This window comes from Tiliqua scincoides, chromosome 1, assembly GCF_035046505.1.
Source record: "Tiliqua scincoides isolate rTilSci1 chromosome 1, rTilSci1.hap2, whole genome shotgun sequence".
Taxonomy (NCBI): Eukaryota; Metazoa; Chordata; class Lepidosauria; order Squamata; family Scincidae; genus Tiliqua; species Tiliqua scincoides.
In genome coordinates this window covers 162,665,534-162,683,015 of record NC_089821.1, presented here as the reverse complement: position 1 = coordinate 162,683,015, position 17,482 = coordinate 162,665,534, and the positions used below count along the sequence as shown (strand labels likewise).

Sequence of the window (17,482 nt, the reverse complement as noted above, 5' to 3'; positions counted from 1 at the left end):
GCATGTCTACTCAGAAGTAAGTCCCATTATAGTCAGTGGTGCTTACTACCAGGAAACTGCGGCACCAACATCTTCAAGATGAAATAGTCCAAATCACAATACCAAAAAACAGCAACCAACTACAATAATTTAGTTTGTATTTTTAACAAGAGTATGGTAATATTTGGATAGAAAATTTTACACTGGTTAAAAAATGAACCGTTTAAATCTGTTAGGTATACATTTAGACAAAAGCCACAATGTCTATATAAAGAAATAGTTTATGTAAGACTCCAAAAAGAATGTGCAACTTCTTAAATTATAATTCTCTCAATCTTTATTTGTATTGCTTTACCCATAATCATATACAACTCCAGTGGTACCAAAATGTGTTCAGAATTCTCCCACCCTTACACTTCCTTTATATAGGCTTGTGACATTAGGTTTCCCCTCTCCCCTTTAAAATGAGTAAAATGCCAGGAGGCAATTAGAGGCTTGATTCCAGAGCCCTTTGGCCAAATCTGCCAGTCTTCGGGTGGAATGTTCTGTAATTAGAGTGTGCAGGCCCACACCCAAACCACATATCTTTTATTATGGATTGTTGCATGACTGAAAACTTCAAGTCCACTAGTGTACACACATGCTGGGGGAAGTTAGTCTTCTAACCTAACAAGCAAGATTAAGAGCTGTTACTTAGGGGCTGAATGTTATCTCAGAACAATAGAGCTGAAAGATACATCGTTTATGACTCTTCCAGCACAATCCAACCCCTTATGTCAGTGCTTTCCAGCAGTGCCCATGCGATGTGTGCTGCATCCTGCAGTTGGGTGTCACTCACAGAGGCCTCCTCAAATTAAGGGAATGTTTGTTCCCTTACCTCAGAGCTGCATTGTCCTTATGTCAGTGCTGGAAAGCACTGATATAAGGGGTTAGGATTGCGCCCTTCCAGTCCAGCCTCCTGCAACAGTGAGTGTCCTTATAGCTGTGGCTCAGAAACAAGGCCTTTCCAGGCAATGTTTACTGAACAAGCAATGTGTTATTGTTCCTCAGTTCTTCACTGGAAGATACCAGTAACAGAAGGATATTCTATGAATGTTTTTGAATGTTATTCGAAGCTTGTACACCAGCTTTCTTGGGCAACAAACTTTTTTCTCAGGACAGATTTTCAGTTCTGCTTCCGAGAGTCCATCCTACCTGCCCCACCCCCCAATTCCATTCATACTGGACCCCGGACCACCCTGTGATACTTCCAGAGTGAATTCCAATCCTGCAAAAGAAAAAAAAAATCCAGAATAGATGCTCTGTGCACTGTCAGGCACATAAGGTAAGCTGGAAACTGTAGAGCATGAAGTTCCTATTGTTCCCAGCAAGTCCTTATGCATGGCATATGCGCATACAGGTAGTCCCTCTCTCCATGGTCCCTGATATCCATAATAAATGGAGGAGCAATAAATAGGCCCCATATTTACAGTAGCGGACACAACAACATGACTAAGGCCCAAATCTTAAGCAGCTTTCCAGCACTGGCATAGCTGTGCCAATAGGTCATGTGCTGTATGTATCCTGAGGTGGGGGCAGTCATGGAAGCCTCCTCAAGGTAAGGAAATGTTTGTTCCCTTACCTCAGAGTTGCATTGCCCTTACCTTGGTGCTGAAAAGTTGGTTAGGATTGCGCCCTAGGACAATAGACAGAGGTTCCGATGAAAAGTCACAAGTATTCGTTATTGACAATTGGCCTGATTCCAGGACCTTTTGTCTATCTCCTCCTACTTTAGGGGAAAAGGAGCTACGTTCTAGGCAGGAGGTTGATCCCTGACTGATAGCAGCTTCACAGCCTAATCCTGTGTTCCGGTGGCTGCAGCAGCACTGAAAACGACTGATGCCACATCCAGCATGCCCACAGCAGCCACTGCAAATGCAAATGCAGACTTTTGTCCCCTTCTCCTGGGTAAGGGGAATAGCCCTGCGCTGGGCTAGCATGGGCCCTGGCCTGGCGTTAGGCTTCGCAAATGTGCCTTACATTTGCAACAGTGCGTGCCAGCAGTAAGCCAGCACGTTGAGCCAAAGATTGGGTTCTCAGATAACCAGACTGTCCAAAATGATTTTGTTACCTTTGGCAGGGCCTTTGAGAGGAATTTTATCAGGGGGTACAAAGTTTCTTTTTAGGCCCCTTCCCAAAGGGGGAGGGTGTAAACAGGGGGGAAGGGCAGCAATGGGGGAGGGGCAGAATAAATATAAATAAATAAAAGAGAATACGAAAGTACATTTGATCTGAACATATTTGTTTATGCTATAATGCAGTTGAGAAAGAATTAACAATATAGATGAGGAGAAATAATTCACATTGTTTCTTGTCATCATGTTGTTCGTTGTAGTGGAGGGCTCCCCCTTCACATATATCTCCTTTTGGTCAAACAAAAAGCACACAGGAAGCACGGGGAAGGTTTGGAGGTGGGCTGCCTGCGCTGAGCTCTCAGGAACCTGTAAGACTCAAGGCCCCCTCTCCTGGCTCCAGGGACACTTTTCACACCCTGGGCCCAGGTACAAATTACTCCCTTTATCCCCCCTCTCCTAGGCCCTTTGGGTTAGGAAAGCAGAGGCGGATTTGGGAAAAGATGTCATCTGTTCTGGCTCAGACATATCTGCATCATCTACTCCATGAAGAAAACAACCCTATAATGCAACTTACAGCCCAATCCTATGCATATCTACTCAGAAGTTAGTCCCATTATAATAAATAGGGCTTACTCCCAGGTAAGAGTGGCTAAGATTGTAATCTCAATCCTTCCATTTCCAAGTGTGTGTGATGACAATTTAAAAGAGAGAATCCTAATTTTAACCCCCGTCCGCCCCCCAAAAACAAACATTTAATGGTATGTATGATAGGCTGTGTTTGTGAAAGCAACTTTCTTAGGGCCCAATCCTATCTCACTTTTCGGCACTGGAGCAACTGCAATGCAACCCAAAGGTAGGGGAACAAATGTTCTCCTACCTTGAGGAGGCATCTGTGAATGCCTGCCCACCACAGGATGCCGTCCACGCCCCACTGGCATGGCTGCACCAGCACTGAAAAATTGAATAGGGTTGGGCCCTTAATGGAGAACACAGAGGTCCCTGATGGCACAACAGTTCCGTAAGAACAGGTTAGGCTGATTTAGGGACATTTTTGTGGACGATTTCAGCCCAGCTAGTTCCAAAGCCATTAGGGGTTCAACCCGATCCAACTTTCCTGCACTGATGCAGCTGGGGCATGCACAGCATCCTGTGGTAGTGGGATGGGGGGGGAGTCACACAGCCCAATCTTATGCGCGTCTACTGAAGTAGGTCCCATTAGATTCAGTGGGGCTTACTCCCAGGGAACTGTGGATAGGATTGGGCTGTCAGGCTGCCATCCTATCCTCACTTTCCTGGAAGTAAGCTCCATAAACACATAGATGAACAGGATTTGCTGAGGGAGAATCAGCATGGCTTCTGTAAGGGTAAGTCTTGCCTCACAAACCTTTTAGAATTCTTTGAAAAGGTCAACAGGCATGTGGATGCGGGAGAACCCATGGACATTATATATCTGGACTTTCAGAAGGCTTCCACACGGTCCCTCACCAAAGGCTACTAAAAAAACTCCACAGACAGGGAATTAGAGGGCAGGTCCTCTCATGGATTGAGAACTGGTTGAAGACCAGGAAACAGAGAGTGGGTGTCAATGGGCAATTTTCACAATGGAGAGAGGTGAAAAGCGGTGTGCCCCAAGGATCTGTCCTGGGATTGGTGCTGTTCAACCTCTTCATAAATGACTTGGAGATAGGAGTAAGCAGTGAGGAGGCAAAGTTTGCAGACGACACTAAACCTTCCCAAGTGGTGAAGACCAAAAGCGATTGTGAGGAGCTCCAGAAGGATCTCTCCAAACTGGGACAATGGGCAGAAAAATGGCAGATGCATTTCAATGTAAGTAAGTGTAAAGTCATGCACACTGGGGCAAAAAAATCAAAACTTCATATATAGGCTAATGGGTTCTGAGCTGTCTGTGAAAGATCAGGAGAGGGATCTTGGGGTGGTGGTGGAAAGCTTGATGAAAGTGTCGACCCAATGTGCGGCGGCTGTGAAGAAGGCCAATTCTATGCTTAGGATCATTAGAAAAGGTATTGAGAACAAAATGACTAATATTATAATGCCATTGTAGAAATTGATGGTAAGGCCACACCTGGAGTATTGCATCCAGTTCTGGTTGCCGCATTTCAAAAAAGACATAGTGGAAATGGAAAAGGTGCAAAAGAGAGCGACTAAGATGATTACTGGGCTGGGGCACCTTCCCTATGAGGAAAGGCTATGGCATTTGGACCTCTTCAGCCTAGAAATGAGGCGCCTGAGGGGGGACATGATTGAGACATACAAAATTATGCAGGGGATGGACAGAGTGGATAGGGAGATGCTCTTTACACTCTCACATAATACCAGAACCAGGGGACATCCACTAAAATTGAGTGTTGGGAGAGTTAGAACAGACAAAAGAAAATATTTCTTTACTCAGCGTGTGGTCGGTCTGTGGAACTCCTTGCCACAGGATGTGGTGACGGCATCTGGCCTGGATGCCTTTAAAAGGGGATTGGACAAGTTTCTGGAGGAAAAATCCATTACGGGGTACAAGCCATGATGTGAATGCGCAACCTCCTGATTTTAGAAATGGGTTAAGTCAGAATGCCAGATGTAGGGGAGGGCACCAGGATGAGGTCTCTTGTTATCTGGTGTGCTCCCTGGGGCATTTGGTGGGCCGCTGTGAGATACAGGAAGCTGGACTAGATGGGCCTATGGCCTGATCCAGTGGGGCTGTTCTATGTTCTTACTGACTATAATGGAACTTACTTCTGAGTAGACTGCTCTCTTCCACTCCAAGCACAACAACACCCCCACTCCCGAGGGTCACACTCCAGCTCCGGGACGCTTCTGATTCGACCCGCGCCTGGCTTCTTGCGCAGCTGCGCCGCTGGAACCCGAGCAGCCGCTGTGAAGCCGCAGCCAGCCAAGACTTACACGCCCTTGCACTGGGCGCCGGCGGCCGGCAGGGGGCGCCGGGAGCGCGCGCCGTGCTCGGGACTGAGCGGTGCCTTCAAAGCCCAGGCGCTGCGGCTGCAGAGCCGCTGGAAGCTTAATGGCGTCCTTGTGCTTGGATTAGCGGTTCCTTCTCCTCCCCCCTTCCTCAGGGGAGGGAAGGCGAAGCCGCGAGAAAGCGCCCGGGCACAGGGCAGGCGCTGTGATGCGGCGTGTCCGGAGCCCCTGCAAAGGCTGCAGGGCGCGCTAGGCAGGCACAGAGGGCTCCATGCAAGCGGCGGCGCGAAGGAGACGCCGCCGGACCGCGTCCTCTTCCCAGCACCAGCAGCAGCAGGAGGGTAAGTAAGGCGTCGCTCTGGGTGAGCCCAAGCCTAGGTAGGTCTACTCGGAAGTAAGCCCCATGGTAGCCTATGAGGCTTACTCCCGGGTAAGCGTGGCTAGGCTTGCAGCCTGGGAGCCCAATCCTATGCGTGTCTACTGGGAAGTAAATCCCATTAAAGTCAATGGGGCTTACTGCAGCCTGGGGTCTGCTTCTAGGAGGCCCCTGCGGGGGTCGCTGATGCTCCCCCCACCCAGTAGCGGGGCGGCAGGCGGGGTCGGTGCCTGTGCAAGGCGCCTGGCGTGGTGGGCACGCGCGCGCACGCCTGACTGCCCTGGCCAGGCACGCGCCCCCCTCGGTGTGTGTTTCCTCGCCGGCTTGCCTTTGCCTCGCGGGGACGCTGCTCAGTGCGGCGTGCATTGGCCCTCTCCTTGGGCTTGCGTGGGGACCTGGAGCAAAAGAGGAGGCGAGGTCTTCCTGAGGGAGGGGGAGGCCCCCCCCCACACGAGAGACTTGGTCTTGTCATGCGACTCCACGCGCGCACTGCTGGAGGTGGAAATTGGGTGGCTGGTGGCTGGGAGATGCTGGCACATGTCTTGTGGAGGGTGCTGGCAGCCAGCTTGGCAGTGCCGGGCATGGTCTCAGGCTGCAAGCCTATCCACCCTTACCTGGGAGTAAGCTCCTTTGACTATGATGGGACTTACTTCTGAGTAGACATGCTTTGAATTGGACTCTGAGGCTGCAATCCTATCCACACTTTCCTGGGAGTAAGCCCCATTGAGTATAATAAGATTTACTTCTGAGTAGACATGCGTAGGACTGAGCTCTCAATTCCTCCCGTTCTGTTCAGCAGGCGACCAATCCCTCAGGATGCTGTGGGACTGAAGGCATAGCAGGCACATTGGGGTAGGAAGGGGTTTGCTTCTTCTTTTTCCATCACATCATGGTGCAGTGGAAGAAGCAGGGACTCCCAGGGAAGCATTCATCAACTATGCTTTGTTAACTGCCCCCCCCCTAAGCATCCGGTGATGGTTTCTCCGCATCCACATATAGAACTTAAAGCCATTTCTGCCCACCATTGCATATACACAGCAGGGGCCAAATGTGTACTCAGGCCAGGCAAAAAATGGGTTAAGGGTGCAATCCTATGCATGTTTACTCAGAAGTAAGTCCAATTATGTTCAGTGGGGCTTACTCCCAAGAAAGTGTGCATAGGGTTTTAGCCTAAGCTGTTTAGCCAATGTATGAGGTGTCTGTGCACATCTGGTCCCTGACTGTCAGAGTTGGAGAAAGAAACTGACATTTGGGAAGTATCCAGCTGCAGATCTAGTTAGAATAAACATGTGTGTGCGTGCACCATGGCTGTGTATACACTTGCATAATTCCATGTAACTTTGAACTTCACTGCTGCAGTCCTTTGGCCAGCCACAGTCAGCATCTCTCTTGGCTGTGCACCCCTTGGACTCAGTACAATAATTCCTGCTCCTCAGTGATGACCCCCACAGCCAAAATAGGAATGAAAGTGGAGGGTGGCTATGGTGATGCACAAAAAGGAGGGAGGATACAGCGGGTGTCCTTTAATACCCAGACCGTTGTTTTGGCATCCCTTTAGTTGAGGAAGAAGCTGTGTGAGAGAAATCTCCTCACTTAATCCATTCAGTTGGCAGATTTTCTGCAGGGAAAAAGAGAGCAAGATCTGACAGTCCTTGGCAGCACTTGAAGGTCTGTTGATTGTTTTGTTTGGGGGGTGGGGGTGGAAGAGGGTTTGTTGAATAGAGGGTAATGACTTGGGAGAGTATTTAAGAAGCTTTTAGGGATTTTTGATTGAGCTTGTGGGAATTGGGTTTTCATAAATCAGGGAATTTCCCATTTTTTTTTCCTTTTTTGATTTCGTTCTGTGATTTATTGAGACGGATAATATTTTTGTCACCCAAAACAGTCATGTTTGTAAGTCAGTCTTCTTGAACTTTCAATTTTTTCCCCTGTAGCCATATTCATGTGAACAGTTTCTTTAAGATACATACTCAAGATCAGTTGTGCCTGCAGCTCTTTCTTTGCATGCTCATGAGTGGTGTTGGGTCTAGGCTTGATTCACACGTGCAGACCAGGTGCTTTGTTGCCCCCCCATTGTCACCTCTTAATATAGGATCACATGGAAAAATACCAGTCTGATGAATCAAAATGTACACAGATCCCAGCGATCACTCCAGCAAGGGAAAAATGCTGTTGTGATTGCTGAAGTTATTGCTGGCCACTGCTGCCTGTAACTTTTGTATGATTTGTGCTGATGCTTTTTCATACGTACCTGGGGTATGAGTTGGGCAGGATAAACAAAAAGTGTCTGGCTGGCACGTGTGGTTTTGTCCTTTGCAATCATAAGGAGCCAAAGGCAGTGGTAGCTCTTTGTGGAGTCAGTACCATAGGGTGATCTGGTTAGGTTAACAGTTCCTAAATGTGCTGTAACTCCTGTTGACATGTGTGAGTTGCTAACCAGTCTGGTTGCAGATGTTCCTATTTTTTTTTTTCTGCTTGAACATCCAGAAGTGGTTTTTAAACTAGTCTTTGCATAGGGGAAAGGATTGAGGCATGGACTGGAATTTCTCCCTCCCCCATTTTTTTTAATCTGCATGTCAGTTGTGATGTAAGTTGCCCTATGGTGGATGCCTAGCTTTCAGCCAGCTCCAGAAGTTTTAACACCTAATAAAATGGCTGAAGATGTCTAAAATTAGCTTAAGACAAAGCAGCAGAATTTTGTGCGAATAAGTGTAGGAGACACTGTGTGTTGGATTCCGCCTCCTCAAAGCCACAGAATGCACTGCAGCCCTCTTGCCTGTTCTCTAAGAAAGCCCCTGTCATCTAATCCGAATGCTGGCAATTCTACTCCCCCTGGCTCTGCTGCATGGCTAGGCTCATATGCTATTCTTGGTATGTGTTTGAAAGCAAGCCCTGCTGAAAACTGTGAGCAGGAAACCCACACACATTGATTGAAGACAGTCATCGCTTGCTGCAGGGAACCTGGAAAGATGGAGATGGGGGAAGAGTGCAGAGTCAAGTATCACCCTCTTGTGTCCTGTGGCAGTACCGGTGGGCCTTACACAATGGAGGTTAATAGTATGATTTATTACAATGTAACAAATAAAAATAAACCTCTGTATGCAGACCCCATGAGGCAAAGTAACTACCGCAGATACTTGTCTATAAGTCAGTCTCACAGATAAGTCGAAGGCAGGCTTTGGTCCCCAAATCATGGAATTTTCTATGACTCTTGGATAAGTCGGGGGGGGGTTTAAAACTTAGAGGGGTCTGACTATAATTTTGTCTGATTTTACCTGAAGCCAGATCCTGAAAAATAACCTTCCAGTAATTGTTACAGTAAAACTACAGTTTCTAATTTATTGAAAATACAACAAAAGATCATAAGATGCATTTTTGTTCATTAACTTTAAAAATTCTGGTCTTCACAACATTTGTGTAAACACTGTCAGAGTAAGTGTTGTGCCTGTAAGCAACATACCAGTAGAACCATCAGTCAAATCCTTCTTTAAGGTGCCTGGTGTGTTAAGCCTGAGGCTCTACATATGACATGCAACATAAAACATGCAATTGGGAGTGTGCAGTTCAGTTCACAGCAGGGAGACGAGCAACGAGGATTGAGCTGCGCACAGTTGCAACCCTCTTTACTCAGAAGCAGACCCACTGCTTTCCATGGGTGTTACTCTTAAGTACTGGTGCATTGCAGCCTGGGACCTTGTTTCAGATGGAAATGAGGATCACATCCTGGGGTTTTAAAAACCAGACCCCTAAACTTGGGGGGGAGGGGGTGAAATTCTTTGCAAATGACTTGCCAGGAATGTTCAGAGGCAGCAGCAAAAGAAGGGGAGGCATTTCCCTTCTTCTCCAAACTGGAAGGGAGACAAAGGGGCTTCTGGGAATTGTGGGGAGGCTTTGTGGGAGCATGTGCTGCGTTCCATAGCAGCAGCCCATACAGACTACAATTCCCAGAAGTGCCTTCACTTCACTTCCTGTCTGGAGAAGAGGCTGCCTCTGAATACCATAATTACTGGTAAAAATTCTCCTTTTTCTCCACCTGCTTCCTGCTTCTCAGCCCATTTCTATGCCCCCCCCACTTCACCAGACAGCTGCTGAGCCTCCAGAAGCTTCCCAGAAGCTCCCAGAGGACCCTGCCCCATCTACTGCTCTTACCCGGGTATAAGTTGACCCAGGATCTCAGGCTCTATTTTAGGCATAAATTTTTCAACCTATAGGCGAGAATATGCGGTTCGTGTACAATTCCAAATGTTGCATATGAGCTTTGGAGTTGCACAAAACTCTTCTTCCTATGAAGGTTTCAAACCAAAAAATAGATAATGGATTACATGATGTCTGGCCTACATGGGAACTATAGTTTGCATATTGATTAAAGGTGGTAGGTGACTTGATTTGACAACCTTTCCAGAAGGGGTGGGAGCACAGGTCTTCCTTAGGCTTGATTGTCTGAAAATAGTGTAGGTGCTCAGTCTTAATTTGCTGAAGAGCCCTCTAAGTGTTGGAATTATAGGCCTGTTCAGAAGCACTGTAATGGTCTCTGTAGTTAACTGCACCTCCAGAAGCAGACTTGCAAGCCACGCACCCACCACCAGTAGTTATGCCCCTTCTCCATGGGGCTTCTGGTGTTCCAGATTGCATGTATGTTCTCTCCACAGGGAGAGCATTTGTCTCTTCAGTTGGGGAGAAGACAAAATTATGAGCATGCTGGGAACATGACTTTCCAGTTTGCCCCGGAGGTTCCCTAATGGTAGAGACTCGGGGTGCAATCCTGACCAACTTTCTAGCACTGGGGAAAGGGCAGTGCAGCTCCAAGGTAAGGGAACAAACATTCCCTCACCTTGAGCAGGCCTCTATGACTGCCACCGAACTGCAGGAGGCAGCACACACCTCACTGGGACAGTTATGCGAGTGCTGGAAAATTTGTTAGGTTTGGGGCCTCACTCTGATGACGGCACTTCTGAGCAGGGCAGCTGTGTCTTCACCATCTTGGTTTAAATTTGGGGGCATATTGGTGTAATACCATGGGAAATAGCCCAAGCTACTTCAAACCTAGTTATACCAACACACTCCATTTTATTCTAACATACTTCCAGGTCTAATTGTATGCGCCTCTATTACCAGTCATTGCCCCACACATCATTTAAAATCCTGCTGATTCCCTGTAGTTCACTCTTTTAAAGTCTAGCACAGCTGCTGCATGAGCCCTTTATTTCTCTTCACGATTTAAAACAGTCAGTTTCATCCTTTACCTTTTTAGTTCTCAGTTTCAGGAAGAATGTCGTGAGGGGAGTGTTTCTCTCTTAATTAATGAGATCATAGATGGAAGTAGCTACAAAAAGCTTACAGATAGTCTCTGTGTTGCTTAAAATATTTACAACACAGTAGAGTTAAACATCTGTATAGGAAAAAAAAGAAATTCTCACAAAGGCGTGCTTGTAGTCTGCTGTGTTAGAAGATGACCTATAACTTTCTCCAAATAGTACTGCGACAGTTATACGTTGTAGCATAGGAGTTGAAACAGCTCTTTTTAGAAAGAAAACAATGAGAGTCTTGGTTAGCTGATCATTTGCCAGCTTTTTTCCATGAAAGGTCTTGTGCTTTTCATAGCTAACCTGACAGGTAGAGACTTTGCCTGGCACGGAGATGAAGTAATGTAACTTATACGTGCACCATCAAAATTTCTTCATGCCAGGCAAACTGTTAAAAGCACAAAAATGTTGGTGATCTTAGCGAATAAAGTGTTACCAATTTCTACTTAGGGCTGCTGACTCCCAACTAGGCCTAAGAATAGAATTGCCTATATTGGCCAAGTCTTTTTGTTTTGTTTGTAGTGGGATACCAGTTTTAAGTATCTGGTTACTTGTTGCAATAGCGCATATTTGTCACCCAGCCTCAGATGGAGTCCTTTGTATTCATGGGCAAAATTGGCCATTTTGAGTGGACTGAGAAGGGCCTGTATGGCAAAGTATAAGTCTCCACAACTGAAGTGATTTAGTTCTACACATTCTGTCCACCTCTGTTTCAAGAATGCATAGAGATAACTGGCGTAAAGTATAAAGTGGGTGGAGTGTTAGGCATAATGGTATATTTGGACTTCTGAAAATGTTCCTCACCAAAGGCCTCTGAATCAAAGAAGTCCTAGGATAAGAGGATGGATTATCTGATGGATCAGTAACTGGTAAAAGAACAGGAAGTGGTTAATAGGAATGAAATGGATGGTTCTTGCAGTGCAAATAAGTAAGAGGCATCCCCAAAGGTCTGTATTGGGATCACTGCTCTGTGTGTGTGTGTGTGTGTGTGTGTGTGTGTAACTAAATTATTTATTTATTTATAAATAAATGTCATTTATTGTGTCAGGTGCACATATGACTGCTAAGGCAAGTCACTACTAACAAGAACCCAGATCATATGACTGCTAAGGTAAATCACTACTAACAAGAACCCAGATATATATAGATATAGATATAGATATATATCTCAGTCATATGTGCACCTGACACCAAATTATTCCAGTGATGAAAATTCAAATAGACCATGAAGAGATCCAAGAGGATCCCTCCAAGCTAGGTGAATGGACAACACACCGACAAATGAGATTTACTGTAAGTAACTATAAAATGATGAATGGGGAGGAGAACTTTCAACTTCATTTATTCTGATGGGATCTAAACTGGCTGTGACTCTCCAAGTCAAAATCTCAGGGTCCAGATAGATAGCTTAATGAAAATGTCAACTATGTAATGGCAGTGAAAAAGGCAAACCATGTTATAGCTTAGTGGGAAATAATCAGTATACACATCTATGGTGTGGCAGTGTTTAGAATAGAGCAATGGTTCTCAAACTTTTTAGCACTGGGACCCACTTTTTAAAAGGACACTCTATCAGGACCCATGTAACTTTATGAAATTTAAAAAATCTAGAAATGATTTATTTTTATGTATGTATTTTCACAACAATTGATCAGTTTCTTTTAATGAGGTAACCCTAATGAACTTGAATGAATGCTCGCCTTCCTTTCCCATTTTTCTCCAGAAAAATAAAAAAGGTCTTTTTTATTCTTTATCTGGGGGCGTAAGACACATTTCTCTCTCTCTATTTAAACATTCTTGCAAACTGCAGAAGCTGAGCTCTTTGTAGGGCAATTAGGTACTGCAGTTTGCAAGATAAATGCTCTGCAAAAATCTCAGTTCTTGCAGTTTGCAAAATAGCTACTGAGCTCTTTTGCTGGGCAATTACTCCAGGAGCTTTGTTGCTTGCAGATGATTAGCAGTTATCTGATTTTTGAATAGCTTCAGGGCTTGAGGCAATTAGTTATCTGATTTTTCCTTCACCTGTGTTTACATTGTGTTTACATTGGAAGCTGTGTTTACATTGGAAGCTCTACTCAGCCCTTTACAACCCACCAAAAATTAGGTCCAACACACAGTTTGGAAAACACTGGAATAGAGTGCACTGTTTTGATTGCACAGTCTCAAAAAGTTGATACAGTGATGTTAGGATGGGTTCAGAAAAGGGCCACCGAAGAGATCACAGGGTTGGAACACCCTCCCTAACATGTTTGTGGCTTTTTAGATTGGAAAAAAGATGGTTGGGAGGCAGGTGGCATGACAGAGATGACCAAGAAGCTGAATAATATGGAAAGAGTGGACAGAGAGAAATTGTTCAACACTACCAAATTTTGGGGTCATCTAATGAATGTGGTTGGGAGTAGATTCAGTACTACTGAAGAAAGTAGTTTTTCACCAAGCAAACGGTTAACTAATGAGATTTGCAGCCACAAGATACAATGATATTCACTGGCTTGGATGGCTTTACAGCAGGGTTGGACAAATTTGTCTGCATTTATTATCCCTAATGACTACATGGAACCTGTATTCAGGGGCTGAATGACAGTTGTTGGAGGGCAACCAGCAAGGGAACTGTGCTGGCTTTCTGCTTGGCTTGTAGGCTTTTTAGAAGCATTTGGCTGAGCATTGCTCTAAAGCAGAGAGCAAACTTTTTGGCAGGAGGGCCACATCATCTCTCTGACACTGTGTCAGGGGCCAGGAAGAAAAGAATTAATTTACATTTCAAATTTGAATAGATTTATATAAATGAATATATTAGAGATGGAACTTGTATGAATGAATGAAAGACTTGCAATAGTTCAAGGCCTATTAAAGGCCTTGCATAAAGCAAGGCTGGCCCTTCTGTCGCTGCTGCTGCTGTATCACAGATGTGAAATAGCAAGCAGTGGAGGGAGCCCTCATCCCACAGTCCACACGAGAGGTTGAATAGTCGCCCTCACACTGAGAGCAGTTGTGTTGGACCCGCATGGGCTCCAGCAAGTCTCTGGAGGGCCAGAGGCTCATTGGAGACTGGGTGCTCCCCACAGGCCAGATTGGGAGTTCCTGAGGGCCGCAAGTGTTCCCCGGGCTGGGGTTTGGGCACCCCTGCTCTAGAGCAGTGGTTCTCACACATTTAGCACCAGGACCCACTTTTTAGAATAAGAATCTGTCGGAACCCACTGGAAGTGATGTCATCAAGCAGGGAAATTTAACAATCCCAGGCTGCAATCCGATTCACACTGACCCAGGAGTAAGTCTCATTTACTATCATTGTTTAAAGCATATACACAGTAGCTTGTTAAAGGTACAGATCTGTAACATTTCCCCAAATGAAGTCGCATACCATGGTAGCATCAAGTCTAATATATTAAAAATAAAATATTGAAATGAATGGGAACCCACCTGAAATTGGCTTGTGAAACACCTAGTGGGTCCTGACCCACAGTGTGAGAAACACTGCTCTAGAGCAGGGGTGTCCAAATTTTTTGGCAGGAGGCCACATATCTGTCTGACACTGTGTTGGGGACCAGGAAAAATAAATAAATTGATATTTCAAATTTGACTGTATTTATAAATTGACATAAATGAATACTTTGAAGATGGAACTCATATGAATGAATGAATTCTACTGAGCTTATTTATTATACAAATATTTCTAGGCAGAGACATGTCTTAGCAAGACAGGAAAATGAGGGAAAAATTTTAATCAACCCCCCCCCAGTACTTTACAAAAATGCACAGAACCAAGTATTTCAGAACCAACAGAGTTCCAACATTTGTGGATACAACAGGACACAGAAGTTAACACAGAATAAGGATCTCACAAGCAACAGAGAGAAGGGGGGACACATTTCTGCCTTGCAGAAGACACACCAGGAGTAAGTTAACACAGAGTGAGGATCTCACAAGTTTCTTCCTCCCACTCAGCAGTGCTCTCACAAACCAAAGCAAGCGAAGTCAAGCCAGCATTTCACCCCCTTCATAAACAGACCCCTGCTACTTCCTCCTGCTCAGCAGTCCCCCACTCCACCAAAGCTAACAAACTTAGAAGCCACCCACAACTTCTCCTCTCAGATCCTGCCTACCCACCCCACACCCAAGCAGTACATTCAAGCAGCCCGTGAGTGATTTCTCACCCCCAACCAATGTGTGGCCTCCCCAACACCTGGTGTGTTTGCTAGATGGGCACAGCTTCTGCAGAACTCTCAGGTAAGAGCAGGAGAGCTCTACAGGGCCAACCATCCCCTCACTGCTGCTGCGACAAACAGTCGCATCCAGTCAGCAAGGGCTCCAGCAGGTCTCCAGTGGGCCGAGTGCCCGCTGGAGGTGGGGGGCTCCTTGAGGGCTGGTTTGGGGGTCCCTGAGGGTCACAAATGGCCCGCAAGCTGGGGTTTTGGCAGCCTGCTCTAGAGAGACCTTTTGTCTGATGTAGCAAAACCTTTCTTACACATCCATGTCACACTTGTGTGGGCAGTGCTGGAGGAAGACACAAGGTTTGGCACTCCATTTTATAGAGTGTAACCTCAGAGCTTCTGGCATGTGACTTTTGAAAAGGGCCATGTGGTGCATAAGTATATATTTTGAGGATGCTTTGTTGGATATTTTTTGTCAAGGCTTCCAAAAGTGGAGGTTTAAACAGATAATTATAGGTATGTGCGTGTTCCTAAATAGTTTAAGGATATATTTTAGGAGACAACACAGCTGCCTTTTAAGGGCTGATTCTCACAACTGTCCCCAGAATGGCAGCCTTCGCTGGTGGTAACTTCCGGTTGGTGGTGTCACTTGGAGAAACTGAGAGTTTGTGCCAAACTCCCTGTACATTTCTTTCTGAAACATGGCACTGAGGTGAGGTTTCTGTTTAATTGAGTTGTCTGTTCTTGCAACTGTTTATCCACCTGTCTCAGGTTATTTTATGAGCTAATTGGCAACCTGTTTGCTTTGTTCTGGCTATTTGTGCTCCTGAATTGATTGCCACATGCAAAGGTTGGCTTCTCCAACAGAATTTGGCTTAAAGAAAAAGACTGACTTGTGCCTCTGAGCATACTCGGGTTGCATATGAAAAAAGGCTGTTGCACTAACAGCCCAATCCTAACCTGTCCTGGAGCAGGCAGGCCGGCTGTCCTGCCTCGCATCCAGAACAGGGTTTGGGCTGAAAACAGCACAACCTGTTTTCCCCTTACCCTGTGTCACGCTGCTGCAGCCTACATCAAGAGGTGGTGCAAAGCTGAGCAACCCAGAGCTGCTCTGTGCCAACCAGGACTGGGGTTAGGATCCAGCATAAGTGCTGTATCCTGGCCCCACCCTCCCCCAAAACACCTATCTCCCACCCTCCCTTCACCCCCCCGACCCCTGTGCTTGCCTGACTCAGCTGGCGTGGGCTTACCTTTACTGCCAGCCTGTGGGGCTTGGGCCAGCCTACCTGCTCACTCGGTGGTGCAAAAGGGCTTTATGGCACTTTCATGGCACCGTTGGGCTGGCACAAAAGACTTGCATCTTCCTATTTCAGAGCTTGGATTGAACCCCAAGCTACATACTGGTTCTGTTCTGGAGGTTTGTCTGGAAGTCAGAACATGTCATATATCTGGAAGTCAGAACAGAGCCATTAGTTATTTGATTTTTTTCTGTAAACCGCTTTGCGAACTTTTTGTTGAAAACCGGTATATAAATACTGTTAATAATAATTAATAATATGGAAGTTGAGAAAAGTCAGCTTTTGCCAGCTCAGCACTATTGTGCCTGCTCAAAAGCACCACAGCGGCTGTACCAGGCCTGTTGAAAGTGCCAACACAGCTATCCATAACTCCGATGTCTGCAAATTGGGGACCCAGGGTATATTGTGCGAGTAGAAGAGACTTGTTGAATTATGTCTGGATATAGCTGACTTTTTTGTTTGTTTATAATTGTCGCGGTCTTGAAACCTCTTGCTTTGCAATATATAATTTTAAACACTCCTGAAATAACTGGTTTGAAAATTGTATACATTGATGAACTTTACACTAAAATACCACTTTCAACTTTTTATAGGCAAAGAGGCCAAGGTCTCTTTTATCTATTTAGGTCTTTTTGTACAGTATGTTCTGGGCACCTTTACAACAGTTGTAGCCATAAATGGCTCAGTTGCTCCATCAAAAGCCACTTGTTGCTGTCTTGCTCAAAAGCGGGCCATGTAATCATCGTTGTCCCTTGCAGTAGTATTTTAAAGAAGAGGGGAAAAACTGTAGGCGCATATTTATGAGCTCCAGTAAGTGACAACAGAACAGTGTCTCTTTTTGGAACCAGACTCTTGAGAAATAGATGTTCCAGCCTGGCTGGATCTTTAGAGATTAAATTATGTTTGAAAACGACCGCCAACTAGTGCAGATTTAGATTGCAGACAGTTTTAAGATACCAGAAAACTAAAGCACACACAGACATAAAAATGAGCCTTTGAATTCTTCCCCTTTGTTTCTAAGAGAGTTTCATGGCCTCATCTCATGCTAACAGTGCTGGAGACCTCTGAACCCAAAATGGTAAATTTTTATCTCAGAATGGGTTCACATATCACTTAACTACACTTGCTGAATGGCATTGACAGCTAAATATGTGAACAGATATTGCCGTGAACAGCAGTGCATTCAGACATGAGAGCTATGACTTGATGTTGCTGTCAAGTGATGAACATACATGTGTGAACCTGGCCTCAGATAGGTATTAATTCAGCTAAATATCTTCAATTTTAGAAAAGTCTTCTCTCTTAGCTAGTTAACGGTCAGCCTTCTTTGTCTTAA

At 45.5% G+C, this 17,482-nt stretch overlaps 1 protein-coding gene across 3 annotated transcripts in view; it reads left to right on the top strand.

Annotated features, from left to right (window-relative positions):
- The first annotated feature begins 5,115 nt into the window (after nt 1-5,115).
- The window catches only part of RNF144A (ring finger protein 144A), a 114,574-nt gene continuing 102,207 nt past the window's right edge, over nt 5,116-17,482 (top strand). For 2 of the 3 annotated variants that reach the window (XM_066612268.1, XM_066612252.1), the window contains exon 1: nt 5,116-5,359. In XM_066612268.1, the coding sequence (XP_066468365.1) occupies nt 5,290-5,359 (70 nt within the window). In that variant the 5' untranslated portion in view covers nt 5,116-5,289. Of the gene's footprint in view, nt 5,360-6,963; nt 7,063-17,482 lie in introns of those variants that run through there. The other variant, XM_066612261.1, reaches the window with a different exon arrangement.